Source organism: Lynx rufus, unplaced genomic scaffold, assembly GCF_022079265.1.
Source record: "Lynx rufus isolate CCGP_SWC_20201006 ecotype Redwood Valley unplaced genomic scaffold, mLynRuf1.p SCAF_4, whole genome shotgun sequence".
Classification (NCBI taxonomy): Eukaryota; Metazoa; Chordata; class Mammalia; order Carnivora; family Felidae; genus Lynx; species Lynx rufus.
Genome location: NW_025814856.1, coordinates 4,327,497 through 4,344,030, shown reverse-complemented (window position 1 = coordinate 4,344,030; position 16,534 = coordinate 4,327,497). Strand labels below are relative to the sequence as shown.

The window sequence follows — 16,534 nt, the reverse complement described above, 5'->3', positions numbered from 1 at the left end:
CAGCTTTACAAGCAGGACCTTATGTGATTGTTAATGTAACTGTTGAGATCTGGGGCAGAGACCAGGCTTCCTCCTGCCCCACACAACGCCCACCCCGCTCAGACTCACCCAGGTCATTCCGCTTTTTGTCCTGAGGTCGGCGATGTGGCTTATCCTGGAGGGAGACAGCGAAACTGCAAGTGTGGCTCCCCAGGCCCAGCCTGGGGCCCCCTCAGCTCCTATGTGAGCACCCAGCAAAGGGCCATGCCCACTGCTGGGGTCTCCTGGGTCACCCTTCCTTATCCCCCATGATTTCTCATACAGAGAAAGGAGAATGGGGGTCTTACCTTCTTCATAGTTCCTGAAAAATCTATGGGGGGCGGGAAAGGAAATAGTCAGCATGGAAATCCCCCCCACAGGACCAAGCCCACCTGCCCCAGTCTCTCCCACTGGTACCTTGCCCATGTCGGCCACATGGAGGGACCCTTCCCAGACACTCCTTGTGTGCAGGTGCCCGGCACCGATGACAACGGTAACCCTGATAGAAAGTGCCTCTGGGATGCCAAGGGGAGATTAAGGGACGTCAGTGATGTTGACTGGACACAGCCGATCATTTTGCCAACAACGTGAAGGGTGCCCTTGGGTTCTCTTCAGGGCAAGAGAGAGATGCAGAAGCGGAGGCCCCAGGGAGAGCCTCCCACCTCCCAACCCAGGGGACAGACAGCCAGAGAAGCCCCTCTGAGGGGGACGAGCGGACCGCACCCAGGCCCCAGGCCCATCCCCCCAGACCCCTACCTCAGCAGCATCTGGCAAGCCTTGCACGACGTGGTCTCCTCAAAGGAGAACATTTGGAAGTCGTGCCCGTTGGCAGTAGCGTTCTCAGGGTAGATGTTGGAGCTGGAGAGGGGAGAGAATTCCCCATGACGGAACAGTATTCAGCCGCACAAGGGAATGAAGGACCAACACGTGCTGCCCTTTGGACGTATCGGGGCAGCCATACATAAACCAGAAGCCATGTCTCCAGCCCTCCACTGATGGGCATTTGGGTGGAGACAGAGAGCAGACCGGTGGTTGCCAGGGGCTGGGAGCAGGGGAAATGGGGACTGAGTACTACATGGGTGCAGGGTTTCCTTTTGGGGGGATGAAAATGTTTTGGAACTTAGAGGTGGTGGTTACACAGTATCGTGAGGCACTAAATGCCATTGAATCATACACTTTAAAATAGCGAAATTTTTGTTACGTGAGCTTCATCTCAAGAAGACGAAGAAAGGGAGCCTGGGGGGCTCAGTCAGGTTAGCATCCGACTCTTGATTTCGGCTCAGGTCACGATCTCACCGTTTGTGAGACTGAGCCCCTCTTCGGGCTCTGTGCTGACAGTGCAGAGCCTGCTTGGGATTCTCTCTCTCCTTCTCTCTATCTCTGCCCCTCCCTCACACACACACACACACACACACACACACACACACACTCTTGCTCTCTCTCTCAAAATAAAACAAACATTAAGAAGAAAAAGAGGAAGGAGGAGGAGGAGAGGAAAGGGAAGGGGAAGGATAAACGGAAGGAGAAGAAGGAAGAGAAGGAGGGAGAGGAGTGGGAGGAGGGGGAGAGGGAGGAAGGGGAGGAGGAGAAGAAAAAGAAGAAAAAGGAGGAGGAAGAGGGGTTCAGGCTGGCGGCTGAAGCTCACCCACAGAACACTGACATTCTGAGGATGCAGACAGCATGAAAAGCCTACGCTTCCCATTTCGCAGATGGGGAAGCTGAGGTTCAGAGTGGCCCTACGGAACAGAGCACAACTGCCTCTCAGCCCCTGTCCACTGCAGAGTCCTCTGAGGACAGGGGGTGGGGGAGGAGGGGGGGTCTCACATGGCCATCTCGAACTGCTCCAGCCACTTCTTCTTCAGTTCTCGTGTCTTAAAGAACAGCTCATAGCCCTGGGAACCTTGGTCCTCGATCAGGAGAAACATGTGAGTCCACTGCAGGGAACAGGGTTCAGAATGAAGACACCCAGTCTGCAGAGGATGGGACCACACACCCTCTTCACCCCTACCCCTGTGGGGAGGAAAGGGTCAGCCTCGTAACAGCCTCTCTGCCCCTCGGAGAAACTGGGCGCGGGCACCCTTGTAAGGGTCTGCCTGGGAGAACCAAACATACGTGCACAAATCTAAGACCACGCGTGTCTTACACACACACACACACACACACACACACACACACACACACGGGCATTCTAAAGCTCGAGTGCAGAGCCTCAGCTCTCCCAGCACTGGGGACCCCAGATCTGGCTTCGGAGCCCCACCTTCTTGTTTTCTCGCTCTCCGGAGGAATCATCTCGAACCTGGAAGCTTTGCAGATCCACCACATTCTTGAGGTCGTAGGAGTCCCCTCGGCGCTTGCAGATGAGCAGAGCTTTGTCGAGCAGGAAGGCGTACCTGAGAGCAACTTGGATCAGGGGCCTCCGTCTGGCTCCCCTCGGCCAGCTCCTCCCCACCAGCTCCACCTTCCTGGCCCCACCCGGCCGTCCGTCTAGGACTCCCGCCCTTCTCCTCCTCTGTGGCCAGCTTGGCAGGATTGGCCCACCCATCCTGACCTCGGCCATAAGGTCCTTCCGGGTCCCAGCACCTGGGGGTCTTGGCTCCACCCACACGTCCACGCTGGTCCCGCCCCGCCCGCCCACCTAGGCCCCACCCCCTGGCGTAACTGGAAATCCCTTCCCGCCTCTGCTCCGGCTCTTTCCTGCATCTGTTGGCTCCGCTTACCGGTCCATCTTGGAGCGCCTCTCCACTGAGGTGATCTTGAGCTCCCCATCGATCTTGGGCCGGCCATAGTGGGCCAGAGACTGGTCCTACGCAGCAGGAAGGGGGTCTGGCAAGGGGCCACCCAGGGGGAGGCCAAACACCCTCCCACCCCACCCCCGCGGCCACACCCCTTGTCCGTCCTGCCCTGCCCCCTCACCAGGTTCTCGATGGACAGCTGGAAGTTGGTGATCTGCCGTAACGTCTCGTTGTCCCGCTTGACCTCATTCACACACTGTGCCAGGTCCTGGGGGTGGGGCAGGGGTGAGCCTGGGCCCCCCACCCTGGCCAATCCCCTCTCTGGTTGGGCGTAGGGGGTCAGCCCCCACCAGGGGCTGGCAGGAGGCGTAGAAAGGGCATCCCCGCATGTACTGTCCCCAAGCGAGACGCTAGGAATCACTCACTGGTCACATGGGCGTGTGGTCATTGATGAGAGGAGGGGTTGCCTGTGGGTGTGACCGTGTGCCCTGCCTTGAACGTGTACACGCTTGTGTGTGACCACTCACCCTCATGGCGTCCAGGGCCTGCCTCAAGTTCTCCTTCTCCATCACGTCCTGCGTGTGTTTGACCAGCTCCTGCACAGCCCATGGAGACAGACATCACCTGGGCCTGCCCTCTCCTCTTGGGGACCCTCCAGACAAGCCTGGCCTGCCAGCTTCCTCCTTCCTCCCAGAGGGTGCCAGGCCCCAGCCCCGGGAAGACAGCTCTGCCCCACGCCTATGACACGGAGAGGGAGACAAACCAAGCCCTTGCCTGGGGGCCCCCACTTGTGCACCTGGAGAAGGAGGTGATACTTGAGCACCCGCTGCATGGGCACCATCAGCAGGTCCCGCAAGGTGAACCTCCCGTTGTTTGCTCGCTGAGAACATTCCTGGGGGGTCAGAGAAAGAGATGAGCACGATGAGGTGGAGACAGGTATGGATTTTTCTAGAACCTGAAGCATCATCGGGGAAGTAGTGAAGGAAGAATTTCCTGGAAGGCTGGCAAACACTGCCTGAGGCAGGATTCCAGTAGCTGAGTGGAGCTGGGGAGGGAGCGGGGGACAGGACTGCAGGGTCCCCACAGCGGAGACCGACGCGGCCGGATGGACGGTGCATGCAGGTGGCCCGTCCTCATTTCTGCCCTGTAGATACACTGGTTCCGGGGCAGGGGAGGGGGGGTGCTCAGCCCAGGATCAGGGCTCGGTGTGAGTTGGGGCTCAGCCCAGACTCGGGGCACGGCCAAGGCTGGGACTCAGCGCAGGCTGGACTGGGGGTCGGCCCGGAGTCAGAGCTGAGTTCGGGGTCAGGACTGAGTCCAGAGTCGGGGTTCAGCGGGGGCCAGGGCTCAGGGCTCCCGCCCACCTCTTCCTGCTCCCTTTCTCCCACTCAGCTGGTCAGTACCTCCCACCCCAAACCCTGGCTGGGCTGCGGTGGAAAGTAGCACCACCGGCTCTGTCTCCTCCCCACTGCCCCTGGGGCCTGGGAAGGGGTAAGAGAGCCCCCCAGATGGCGCCCGGGCCCCACCTCCAGCTTCATTTGCACATCCTCCCGGGCGGCGGCCACGTGGTCCAGGTGCTTGCTGGCTGACTCCACCTGGCTGCAGTAGCGGCCGTAGACGAGGAACCTGAGGGAAGGACAGGTGGCCGGGTAATGGTGGCCCGCACCGTGGTCAGGCGAATCTGGGTGTCAGTCCAGGCCCGCCTCTTCCCAGATGGTCTGAGCCTCGGTCTCCCCATCTGTAAAATGGGCATGACAATGGCACCTCCCGCATGGAGCCACTGAAGCATCGGAGGGAGATGATGCATAAGACACGCTTAGCACTCGGTATGTTGTCTCCTCAATGTTCACTCGCCTAACAAGCACTTACGGAGCACCTACTGTGTGCCAGGCCCTGTGCCAAGCTCTTTAGGCATCCGTTTATTTCATCCTCACCCTGGGAGGTACATTCTGTGCCACACTGATTTTACAGATGTGGCAGCAGATGCTCAGAGAGGTTCAGTGAGTCTACAGTGCCACACAGCCCGGCAGAGGCAGAGCTGGGGACTGACCTACAAGTGGGCAGTCCCTTCCCTTGCCCGTGAGCAGACAGGGAACAGCCCTGCCTGTCCGGTAGCCTCTGAGGGCAAGGTCGTCCAAATGCCTGGCGCGGGCAGGACGGGGTGACTTCCGAGGGTCTGGGCTGGCCGGCTGGGTCTCACCTCTCCTTGTATTTGATGAACACCTGGTACAGGGTGGGCGCACCTGGGGTGCCCAGGACTTCCTTCATCTCCTTTAGGAAGAGAGTGTGCACACGAAGCAGGTCCTACTCGGAGGAAGGAGTGGGGGCTGGGGTTCAGGAGGCCCACCCTGCAGTGCTCAACTCCCAGCCCCCACTCTCCAGGCACAGGTGGAGCCAGCAGGTCGTCCCCACTGGACAGAGGCCCGGGAGGGCTGGGGACCGGCCAGCTCACCTCGATGTTGATGAAGATAATCTCAATGTCTTGGGGTTTGAGGAACCGTTGCAGGGGCTTCATGAAATGCTGCAGGAGCGGGGAGAGCAGGATGAAGGGGGCAGGACCCCTCCGTCCGGCCCAGGCCCAGGGAACCGGGGACAAGGAGACAGAGTCAGAGACCAACAGAAAGAGAGGCTGAGAGACAGAGATGCACAACGGCCACCCAAACACCTGTTCACGGCTGTTCACGCCAGCGTTATTCGCAACAGTCGAAAAGGAGGGGCCAACCCGAACGTCCAGCGATGGGTGAACGGATAACAAGATGGGGTCCACCCACCCACCAGAATGTCGCTCAGCCACGAAGAGGAGCGACACTGGCACACGTGGACGGACCCCGAACACACGACGCTCGGTGAGAGAACCGGACACAGAGGGCCACGTCGTGTGGGATGCCACGTGTGTGAAATGCCCAGAACAGACACATCCACGGAGACAGAAAGTAGGTTAGCGGTTTCCAGGGTCTGCAGAAGGACGGGGGCGTGGGGGGTGATGGCTAAAGGGTACGGGGTTTCTTTGGGGGAGATGACGAAAATGTTCTAAAATTAAACAGTGGCGATGGTTGCACAACCTTGTGAATACACCAAAAACCACTGAATTGTCCACGTAAAGGGGTGAATTGTATGGTACGTTGAGCTCATCTCTATAAAGCTGTTGAAAAAGCAATGGCCAAAGGGAAGAAAATAGAAGGTCGGAGAGACAGTAATAGACACAGGTGGACAGAGGCGAGGACACAGGAAAAGATACAGACAGGGATAGAGGGACACCCAGGGAAAGAGCGACCGAGGAAGAAGGAAGGAGAGACCGATCAAGACAGGAGATGGCATGAAAGAGAAAACCAGCGGCAGAGAGAGAGAAGAAACAAGACAATGGGGACACAGAGGAGCCCCAGGCCCGCTTGGGACACACGGGGCTTCTACGCACGGCCCAGAGGCCGCCGCTCCCCGCGCATGCGCCCCCGGGGCTGGGTCGGAGCCCCGCACCTGTTGGATGGATCCCAGCGTGTCCGTGTACTTCTCCTCCGTCTGCTGGATCTCCCGCAGGCAGCAACACCGCTTGTCATACTCTGTCATCTTGGGCTGAGAGTGGGGAGCACAGGTCGGTGTTGGGGGGCCCGGGGCTCATGGGCCCCCCCCCCCACCATGAGGCCTCCCAGACGCCAAGCTCCGCCCCACGCACCGGCATGGGCACCGGCTCCGCGGAGCGCATGAGGTCTTCGTAGATCTCATCACCCTCCGCCTCCTCGTTCTCCACACAGTCATACAGGTCCTCATCCTCTTCCACCGTGTCGCTGCGGGGTGTGGGGTCAGCTAGGGCCACCGGAGCCCCCAGGCCAGGGACCCCTCAGACTCCTCCCAGATCAAACTCGTGTCCCCTCAGGCCCCCCAGGGCAGGGTCATGTCCCCTCAGACCCCCCAGGGCAGGGCCACGTCCCCTCAGACCCCCCAGGGCAGGGGCATGTCCCCTCAGACCCCCAGGTGAGAACCATATCCCCTCAGACCCCTCCCAGATCAAACTTGTGTCCCCTCAGGCCCCCCAGGGCAGGGCCATGTCCCCTCAGACCGCCAGGGCAGAGCTATGTCCCCTCAGACCCCCCCCCAGGACAGGGCCATGTGTCCTCAGACCCCCCAGGGCAGGGCCACGTCCCCTCAGACCCCCCAGGGCAGGGCCATGTCCCCTCAGACCCCCCAGGGCAGGGCCATGTCCCCTCAGACCACCCAGGGCAGGGCCAGGTCCCCTCAGACCCCCCCCCAGGGCAGAACCATGTCCCCTCAGACCCCCCAGGGCAGGGCCATGTCCCCTCTGACCCCCCCCAGGGCAGGGCCATGTCCCCTCCGACCCCCCCAGGGCAGGGCCATGTCCCCTCCGACCCCCCAGAGCAGGGCCACGTCCCCTCCGACCCCCCAGGGCAGGTTGGTGGTCCCAGACACTCACTCGATCTGGTCAGACAGGCCACTGTAGATGTCTTCATCACCCACGGTCTCCTCCTCAGTGGGGAAGGGCCTGAGGGAGCCAGGATGGGTGAGCCAGAGGCCTGGGGGCCAGGGACGGGGACTTGCAGGAGGGGTAGGACTGGAGCCAGGTCACCCAAGGATGCCAGCTCAAATGGTTACTCACATGATCCCCTTATTCTGGGCAATCGGGGTCCAGGACAGAGCAGACAGGGTGTAGATGACCTGTGACAAGGGCCATGGGCCACTCAGTAAGCCCCTTGCCCACCCACGTGCCAGAACACAGGCTCAGACTCCAACCCCCGGGGCTAGACGATCACGGTTAGACTCCATGCCCCTGGGAGCTAATTCAGGGTTTTCTCCCCCTTCCCACTCCTCTGTGTGACCAGATCAGGGTTCCCTTAACTGAGCACCCACCACTCGATCCCCTAACTCTATGCAATCGTCATAACCACTCAGAAAGGATAGGATGATATTATTCCTGTGTTACAAAGGAGGCACCTAGGGCTCAGAGCGGCATGACCACAGATCTGAGGTCACACAACCAGTAGCAAAGCAGGGACCAGAAGCCAGTTGTGCATACCCCAAGCCAACCCCTTTGCATCTGGTGTATGGCCTGGTCTGACTTCTCTGTCCTTCCCCCCAACAGCACTTAGATTTCCCAGTGTAAATGTTCATGGAAACGAACGGAAATCCAATCTTCCACCTCTCTGTGCCCAGCTCGCGGGAAGTTCAGCACCAGCTTACCTTCCCAAAATCCTGGACATCAAAGAGGTCAAAGGCCTCAAAGAGTTCACTCCGCTTGAGGCCAAACTTCTCACAGCAGGTAGACAAGAAGGTACGTATGTTCTTAAGGCACAGGAACTGTGAGGAGAAACAGAAATGGGGGTGGAGGGAACATAACAGGACAGGGGAGAAGCTGAACCCTAGGCAGTCTGACTTGGGAACTGGCACGGAAGGGGGAAAAGAAGGCACAGCCTCCCTCTCACACCCTCTTCTGATAAAGATAAGTGTACCTGAAGCTTGATCTACCCCTGAAATCTTTTTTTATTGAGGCAAAATTCACATAACATAAAGGTAACCATTAACTGATAACAAAATGTATTCCGTACCTACAATGGAATATTACACAGCCAGAAAAAGGAGGGAAATTTTGATTTATGCTACAACATGGATGAATTTGGAAAACACTATGCTCCGTGAAATAAGCCAGACACAGAAGGATAAGCCAGAACAATGATTATATGATTCCACTTACATGAGGTCCCTAGAGTAGGCAAATTAATAGAGACAAAAAGTAGACGGTGGGAGCCAGGGTTGGAGGAGGGAATGGGGAGTTAGTGTTTAATGGGGACAGAGTTTCTGTTGGGGAAGAGGAACAGTTTTGGGTACCGTGGTAATGCTTACACAGCACTGTGAATGGGTTTAATGCTACTGAATTGTACGCTTACAAATGGTTAAAATGATAAGTATTCTGTTATGTATATATTCTCCAGTTTATATAAATTTGTATTTATATTTATCAAATATATTTGTATCACTCTATTTATGTATATAATATTGTGTATCTTTTACCATAATAAAAAACCTACCCATTAACCACTTTAATTTTTTGAAGTTTATTTATTTTTGGGGGGGGGGGGAGGGGAGGGGCAGAGAGAGAAGGGGAGAGAAAATCCCAAGCAGGCTCCACACTGTCAGCACAGAGCCCAAAGTGGGGCTCAAACTCACGAACCACGAGATCATGACCTGAGCCGAAGCTGGATGCTTAACCAACTGAGCCACCCAGGCGCCCCCCAACCATTAGCCATATTAAAATGTACACTTCGGTGACACTTAGCGTATTTGCAATGTCATGCAATGATCAATTCATCTAGTTCCAAGACACTTTTCTCAGCCCACAAAGAAACCCTGTACCCATTAAGCAGTCACCTGTCATTCTGCACTCTCTTCCTTCTCCCTGGGAACCAGTGTCTGTTTTCTGTCCCTACGTATTCACCTATGTCCATAACTGATAAGTGGATAAACAAAACGAGGCATATCCATACAATGGAATATTAAAAAGCCATACAAAGTAGCAGGGTACTGATACATGCTACAAAATGGATAACCCTCAAAACTGTGATGCCCAGTGAAAGTGGCCAGGCACAAAAGGTCACATATCGTATGGCGCCATTTATAGGAAACATCTCTGAAGGTCGCAATTTCACGAGTCAACACGTTCCTTTCCTGTTTAAATCAGTCTGGGTTGGGTTGTAGTGACTTGTAACCAGAAGATATAAACTGATGTAGCAGTCAGACCTACAGGATGTCCCTCTGGGTTTGGGGAATTTGGTTCTATTGTTGCCTTATGTCAACTCACCCAAATGCCCCAATGGGCTCTAAGGTCCCTAGATCCTACAGAATCTGAACCAAATTTCTTGACCACAGTTTTATCTCACTGCCTTGCAGGAGCACCTACCATGTGCCCAATCCCAGCTCTCTCTATATACATATATATTTAATATGTATATATAGTATTGTATACATTAAAGGCATACTATGTGATGATTTGATATGCGTATTCATAGTGAAATGATTGCTACAGTCCAGCAAATTAACATCGCATCTCCTCACACAGTCACCATTGTGTGTGGCTCAGCACACCTGAAATCTACTCTCTTAGCATTTTTCCAGTGCTTGAGACAGGATTATTCAGGACGGCAGCAACATCATGCCCATACATTAGATCCCTAGACTGACTCATCCTACCTAACTGCGATTTTGCATGCTTGGACCACCGTCTCCCCATTTTTCTCATCCCCCCCCCCACCCAGTGCCTACTAAGCCTCTACTCTCTGCTTCTATGAGTTTGACTTTCTCTCTCTCTCTCTCTCTTCCTCCTTTCACCCCTCCCTCTTCCCCTCTCTCATATTCTTTCTCTCTCTCTCTCGGAATTCTTGCAACAATCCTGCAAGTAATGTTATAGCCTCATTTTATAGAGAAGGACACTGAGGCACGGCCAGCCAGCCAGAAAGCAAACCCAGGCAGTGTGACGGCAAGCATTTTGCCAGAGCAACATAAATGCTGCACCCACAGTATACCCAACCCATTATCTCTGTAACATGAACTTTAAATAAACCTTAGCTGAAATAAATGTATTTAAGAAGAGAACCTTACACCCTACTATCAAAAAACAAAAACAAAAACAAAACAAACAAACAAAAATAACCCTAGGATCATTTGCTATGAAAAGAAGCCAGTGTAAAATCAGTGTGATGTAAACAATGTTACTAAGTGCCGGCTGGATATTCTGTTGCCTACCCAAGGCTTGTTCTCTCTCTGTTCAAAAGAGATTAGCAACAGTAAGAGATGCCTAAAAACAGCAATTCAACATCCATTTGTGATAAAGAGAGAGAGAAAAGGGGAAAAAATGACTCTTGGTCAAGTAGGAATGGAAAGGAATTTCTGTAACCTGATAAAGAGAGCATCTTCAAAAAATCTTGAACCAGGGCGCCTGGGTGGCTCAGTCAGTTGAGCGACCGACTTTGGCTCAGGTCATGATCTTGCAGTCTGTGGGTTCGAGCCCCGTGTCGGGCTCTGTGCTGACAGCTCAGAGCCTGGAGCCTGCTTCCGAGTCTGTGTCTCCCTCTCTCTCTGCCCCTCCCCCGCTCATGCTCTGTCTCCCTCTGTCTCAAAAATAAATAAAAACATTAAAAAAAATTTTTTTAATCTTAAACCTCTGTTTTAAATAAAAAGCAAAACATTGTATTTAATGGTGGAAATGTTGAAAAGATTCCCTGGCATTTGAAATCAAAACTAATCAGGGCTGTTCCCATTACCATTTCTAGGCAACACTGCGTTGAAGATCTTAGCCTGCACTACAAGACAAAACTAAAGGAAAAAAGGAAGGAAGCCAGGGAGGGAGGAAGGGAAGGAAGGAAGGAAGGAGGAAGGGAAGGATGGGAGGAAGGAAGGAAGGAAGGAAGGAAGGAAGGAAGGAAGGAAGGAGGAAGGGAAGGATGGGAGGAAGGAAGGAAGGAAGGAAAGAAGGAAGGAAGGAAGGAAGGAAGGGGGAGGGAGGGAAGGAGGGAAGGAAGGAAGGAGAGAGAAAGGGCATTCTGCAGAAGGTGCCACCAATACAGAAAGCCCAAAAGAATACAGATAAATAACCAGAATCAATACAGTAACTTAACAATGCTAGTGAATACACAATCAACACACAAAGTTTACTGTGTGATGGTACATTAGCAAAAATTAATCATAAAATGTTATTTTTTTTAAGAAAACATTTACAAAATTCTAGAATAAGCAAAACTAATCTACGGTGATAGAAATCAGATCAGTGGTTGCTTCTGGGGTGGGGAGGGTGGCGGAGATTGACTCAGAAAGGCCACAAGGGATGGAAATGCTCAGTGTCCTGATAAGGGTGTGGGTTGCACAAGTGTATACATTTGCTAGAACTGATTGAATGGTAAATTTGAAGAACTGAGCATTTCACTGCGCGAAAACTGCACTTCGATTTTAAAAGGATACCATTTACCGTAGCCTAAAAATCGTAAAACAAACATACAAAAAAGCTAGTGATGAGTAACAAATCTAACAAAAAGAAGTGAAAAACTCTTTTATGAAGAAAATTAAAATTGTATTGAAAACTATGAAAGAAGATCTGTACAAGTAGAGTGAAATATATACTCTCTTGTCCAGAGAGACTCAACATTTAAAATTGTCCAGCCTTCTCAAAAATTGAGCCATAGACCCAATGCAGTGTCAGTTAAAATCTCCAACTGCTTTTTCATGGAACTTGGTGCAGGAATCCTAAAATGCATAGTCACAAATAGCCAAGACAAGTCAAGCCGAGGGGAGAAGTAAACTGCAACTACTCACATCAAGACTCAGCATACAGCTACAGTAATTAAGACAATGTAACAACAGTAGTCAGCCTCCAAGATGGCCCCCAAATGGCCCACAGATCCCAGGACTTGTGTCATTTTTGTAACTGCCTCTCTCACGATTAGCCCTGTGTGACTAACAAAGTATGCTGGAAGTAACAATACATGACTTTTCAAGGCTGGGTAACAAAAGGCATTACAGCTCCCACTTTGGCCTCTTGGATCACGGACCGGCCGCCATGTTGAGACCACTCAGTCAGCCCTATGGAGGGGTCCCAGGGGAGAGGAACTTGGAGGTTCCGTGTGGCTGAATCACCTAGGAAGCAGACCCTGCAGCCACAGTTGAGCCTTCAGATGACTGCAGCCTCATGAGAAACCCACACACGTGCCTCGGTGAAACGGCACTGCTTGTGTGAGGCAGTCCCTGCCTCCTGGAGCCCCCAGCCCTTCTGGGGAGGCACCCTGGATTGAGAATGTAGCCTCTTCCAAAGCTGGTATGAAGAGTTTGGCACGCATAGGTTTGTTCGATCCTCCCGACAATGTTGCTACTGAGGTCTAGGAGGCACGCTCTAACCCCATCTGTCCTTCCGGTTGTTCGAGCCCAAAATGTTGGGGTCACCTTGGCTCCTCTGTTTCTCTCTCATCCACTTCCAATCCATCAGCAAATCCTGTTGGTTCCGCCTTCCAAATACGGCCAGAATCCCGCCCCTTCTCTGCACCTGCCTGGCCCAAACCACCATTATCATTCACCTGCTTTATTGCAATGGCCTCCTTATTGTATCCTTGCTTCTGCCCTTGGACCCATATCATTTATTTTCAAATATTGTCACAATCTTCCCAAGACTCCAACCCTACCCAGATGCCAACCACAAGGCCCCACACGACCTGCCCCATCCCCTCCCCACCTTCCCCTCCTCCCTCCCTTCTCCTCACTCTCTCTGCTCCAGCCATACAGGCCTCCTTGCTGTCCCTCCAACATGCCACGCACAGTAGTGCCCCAGGACCTTTGCACAGGCTGTTCCCTCTGATCAGAATGTCCATCTCCAGTTAACACAGTGCCTCCCTTCCTTGTCTCTTTCAGGCCTTTGATGAAATGTCACTTCTCAATGAGACCTTCCCAGTCACTCTACTTAAAACTGCACCCCCCCCCACACACACACACCTAGCACTCTCCATCTTCTCCTCTGCCTTGTGTTTTTTCTGGGGCACGGTGTATTCCTCTTATTTATTTTGTTATTGTCAGTCAGTCCCCCTTCACACACTAGAACATCCACTAGGAGAGGATTCTCAGTATAGTTTGTTCACTGCTGTGGCCTCAACACCTAGTACATCGCCTGGTACCCGGGAGATGCTCAACAAAAGTTGGGGAATGCGTGAACCCATATTTTATAGATGGGACACCTGAGCCTCAGTGAGGATGTATCACTTGCCTGAGGCCACACAGGAAGGAATGAAAAGCCAGATACAAGTTCTCGGAGCCCAGAGGCCATGCCCCTAACCACTGTACCACTGCACCTCTTTGAACCACACCAGGCTGCCTCCTGATGCCACGAAAGAGGTTCGGCACATGACAGGAAACACATGTAACACTCTCCTGCCCAGCAGCCTTTGCACGGCGGTAGGCTGACTCCACACAGGGCTCTCAAGTCACCAGGGGCAACAGAGCACTTGGCCTCATCTGGCCAGAGGGAGGAAGTTCCCTCCTGACCTCAGGGAGATCAGCTGAGCCTTGAGACTTCTTCCCCCCAGTCATGTGACATCTCAAGGGGCGAAAGGGGCTATGACTCATCGGCCCTCCTGGATGGGGTAGGCCCAGCTGAAAAACGGGGGGCTCCCTCAGACAGCAGGAATGACTGAGGTTAGACCACCGCAAGGACTTCTCGGTAGCCCAAAGCGTGGGAGAAGGTGGCAAAGGACAGGAGGCCTTTTAACCAAAGGTAGGAGGGGTGTGTGAATACATTTCCTCCCCGTTGGTGAGGCGAACCCCTCAGCCCCCCTCCCCCTTCCACCAGAATATCGGAGAGCTGGGCTGGCATCTTGCCCGTATGCAAATCAGCACCCAGACACTTCCCCTTTGCCTGCGGGCCCCTCACCACCCGTGCCCAAGACAAAGAAAGAGCCACAGAGTTTGGTTAGCTTGCCACCCTCCTCCAGGGAACCAGTGTGCAGGGACGGAGGCCCCATTTGGTGGCTGGGGGCAGGGAGCAGGAGAGGGACCCACAGCTGAGCACAAGTGCCGCAATCCGCTCCCCCACCCCCAGCCCAGCCCAGGGAGCCACCGGAAACAGGAAATGCCTGTTACCAGGGCTTGCTCAGGGAGACAGAGGAAGGGGGGGGCGCCTCCGTGTTCAGCCCTGAAGCCCCTTAATCTTGGGACTGCAAGACCTCATCTTGCAGACCAGAGAGGCTGGGCATGCTGTGCACTCTTTTTGAAGCCTGGAAGCAGGGGTGCAGAGCATCACCTCCTCATCCTGGCCTTCAAAACCTACCCCCCACGCCGGCCTGTCTCTCTTCTCTCTCCTCCCCTCTCACCCCAGCACACACTCAGCTTCTCAGTGCCTGTCAAGGGGGTCAGAGAGACATGGCTCGACTCCCAGCCCGGCGGCCGCCCGCTGAAGAAACTTGGGTGGGTCACTGCACCAACTTGGGGGGGGGTGGGTCCTCATCTTCACTCTGGGCATGAAAATACCAACTGAATCTCCACTCCAGCACCTGGCCCAATAGTCAGACTCATTCATTCATTCATTCATTCATTCATTTATCAAGCATGTATTGAGTGCCTACTGTGTGCCAAGGCCTGGGACCCGGTGGTGGCCAACACAGACCGAACCCCGTCTCTACAGAGCTCGCAGTCTAGTGGCGAGACAGACACTGAACAGACAGCGACATGACACCGTTAACAGCGGTGGTGAGTGAGCACGGGAACCAGCACAGGGAGCCACGGGAGGGATCTGGTGAAATGGCAGAGGTGTCTGATAAAGCCAAGGACCGAGGGGTGGCGAAGAGGGAGGAGCAGCGCTCCAGGCGACCCTCACACCCCGGGGGCTGGGATGTCAAACGGTGCCACCAAGTTGGAAGGATGGCTTGGCAGTTTCCTAAAAGGTTAGACATTGCACCTACTACGCGATGCATTCTCCCCACCCCCACGGCGTCTACACAGAGAAATGAAAGCAAACGTTCACAGCAACCATACCAGTGGTAACCAAAACATGGCCACCCAAAGTGTCCATCGACGGGAGAAAGGATTAGCAAAGTGGGGGGGGGCGTCTGTGTGCTGGAATACTACTCAGGAATAAGGCAGGAAGGACTGATGCACACAGCACTACAATAAATCGCAAAAGAAGGTGCCGAGTGATAGAAGCAGACTACCCCCCCCAACCCCCTCCCCCCAGCCCCGGGTGGCTCAGCCAGTGAACTCTCCGACTCTTGATTTCTGCTCAGGTCAGGATCTCACGGTTTGTGAGTTCGAGCCCCACGTGGGGCTCCACACTAACAGCACGGAACGTGCTTGGGATCCTCTCTCTCCCTCTCCCCGCCCCTTGCCTGCTCATGCTCTCTCTCTCTCCCTCTAAATAAATATATAAACTACATTTAATTTATAGAATTTATAAAATATATAAAATAATATATAAATATATTTAAAAAAAAGAAGTAAACTAAAAGGGTACATAACATATGATCAGATGATGTCACATGAGAGAACACTCTAATTTTGCAACCACCCCTTCATTGATTCAACAAATATTTATTGGGCATCACCTAGGCCCCAGGTACTGATTCCAGTGCTGGGGATACAGCTGTGAACAAAAGGGATACACACCCCTGCCCGTGTGAGGCTGACGCTCTGGTAGAAGGAGACACACAACCAAAGTGTTACACGAATACATATGTGGAGGGGGGGAGGTATTAAGGAAGAAAACTAAGTGGGATTAAAGGGATGGAAAATGCCAGGAGGGGGTGCAGTTTTAAATAAGGAGGTCTGGGAGGCTTCACTGAGAATGTGATGTCGGTGCAAAGCCTTGAAGGATGGAATGATCCAGGTGGGTGCCTGCCTGCAGAGGGACAAGCCAGGACAAAAGCCCTGAGGCAGGATGCTGCCTGGTGCATAGGAAGAAGAGGTCAGAGGCCACTATGGCTGAAGCAGAATGAGAAAGGGGGAGTGGGAGGGAGTGAACAAAGGGTAGTATTTGCCAAAACTGGAGAGCAAAACTGTGCCATCAAAATGGGGCGGGTGCTTGTCCCCCAAGCACCCCACCCTTTGGCCATATCTCTGAGTCCTTGAGAGGGAAGCACAAATGATTGATGCCTTTCCCCCAATTCCCCCAGTCCCGTGCCCCAACACAGAGCACACTGAAGGGAACAGCCGCACATCTCTTGGGGTGCTGGATGCTGTACTCAGGTGGGGATCATTCCGAGCCCCCAGGACAAACAGGCACAAGACAGACAACCCCAGGTGGATTTCTGGAAACA

The 16,534-nt window shown here is 53.7% G+C and overlaps 1 protein-coding gene across 5 annotated transcripts in view; it reads right to left on the bottom strand.

Moving 5' to 3' along the window:
* Positions 1 to 16,534, bottom strand: part of VAV1 (vav guanine nucleotide exchange factor 1) — a 46,557-nt gene that overhangs the window by 17,691 nt on the left and 12,332 nt on the right. For all 5 annotated transcript variants that reach the window (XM_047097055.1, XM_047097050.1, XM_047097051.1 and 2 more), the window contains exons 2-19: positions 7,941 to 8,057; positions 7,360 to 7,418; positions 7,177 to 7,245; positions 6,421 to 6,532; positions 6,225 to 6,320; positions 5,203 to 5,271; positions 4,951 to 5,054; positions 4,277 to 4,376; positions 3,547 to 3,642; positions 3,278 to 3,346; positions 2,932 to 3,018; positions 2,736 to 2,821; positions 2,276 to 2,408; positions 1,843 to 1,952; positions 775 to 876; positions 436 to 533; positions 327 to 349; positions 109 to 154 (exon numbers count right to left, since the gene is read on the bottom strand). In XM_047097055.1, coding sequence (XP_046953011.1) covers positions 109 to 154; positions 327 to 349; positions 436 to 533; positions 775 to 876; positions 1,843 to 1,952; positions 2,276 to 2,408; positions 2,736 to 2,821; positions 2,932 to 3,018; positions 3,278 to 3,346; positions 3,547 to 3,642; positions 4,277 to 4,376; positions 4,951 to 5,054; positions 5,203 to 5,271; positions 6,225 to 6,320; positions 6,421 to 6,532; positions 7,177 to 7,245; positions 7,360 to 7,418; positions 7,941 to 8,057 — 1,576 coding nt within the window. The remainder of the gene's footprint in view (positions 1 to 108; positions 155 to 326; positions 350 to 435; positions 534 to 774; positions 877 to 1,842; positions 1,953 to 2,275; positions 2,409 to 2,735; positions 2,822 to 2,931; positions 3,019 to 3,277; positions 3,347 to 3,546; positions 3,643 to 4,276; positions 4,377 to 4,950; positions 5,055 to 5,202; positions 5,272 to 6,224; positions 6,321 to 6,420; positions 6,533 to 7,176; positions 7,246 to 7,359; positions 7,419 to 7,940; positions 8,058 to 16,534) is intronic.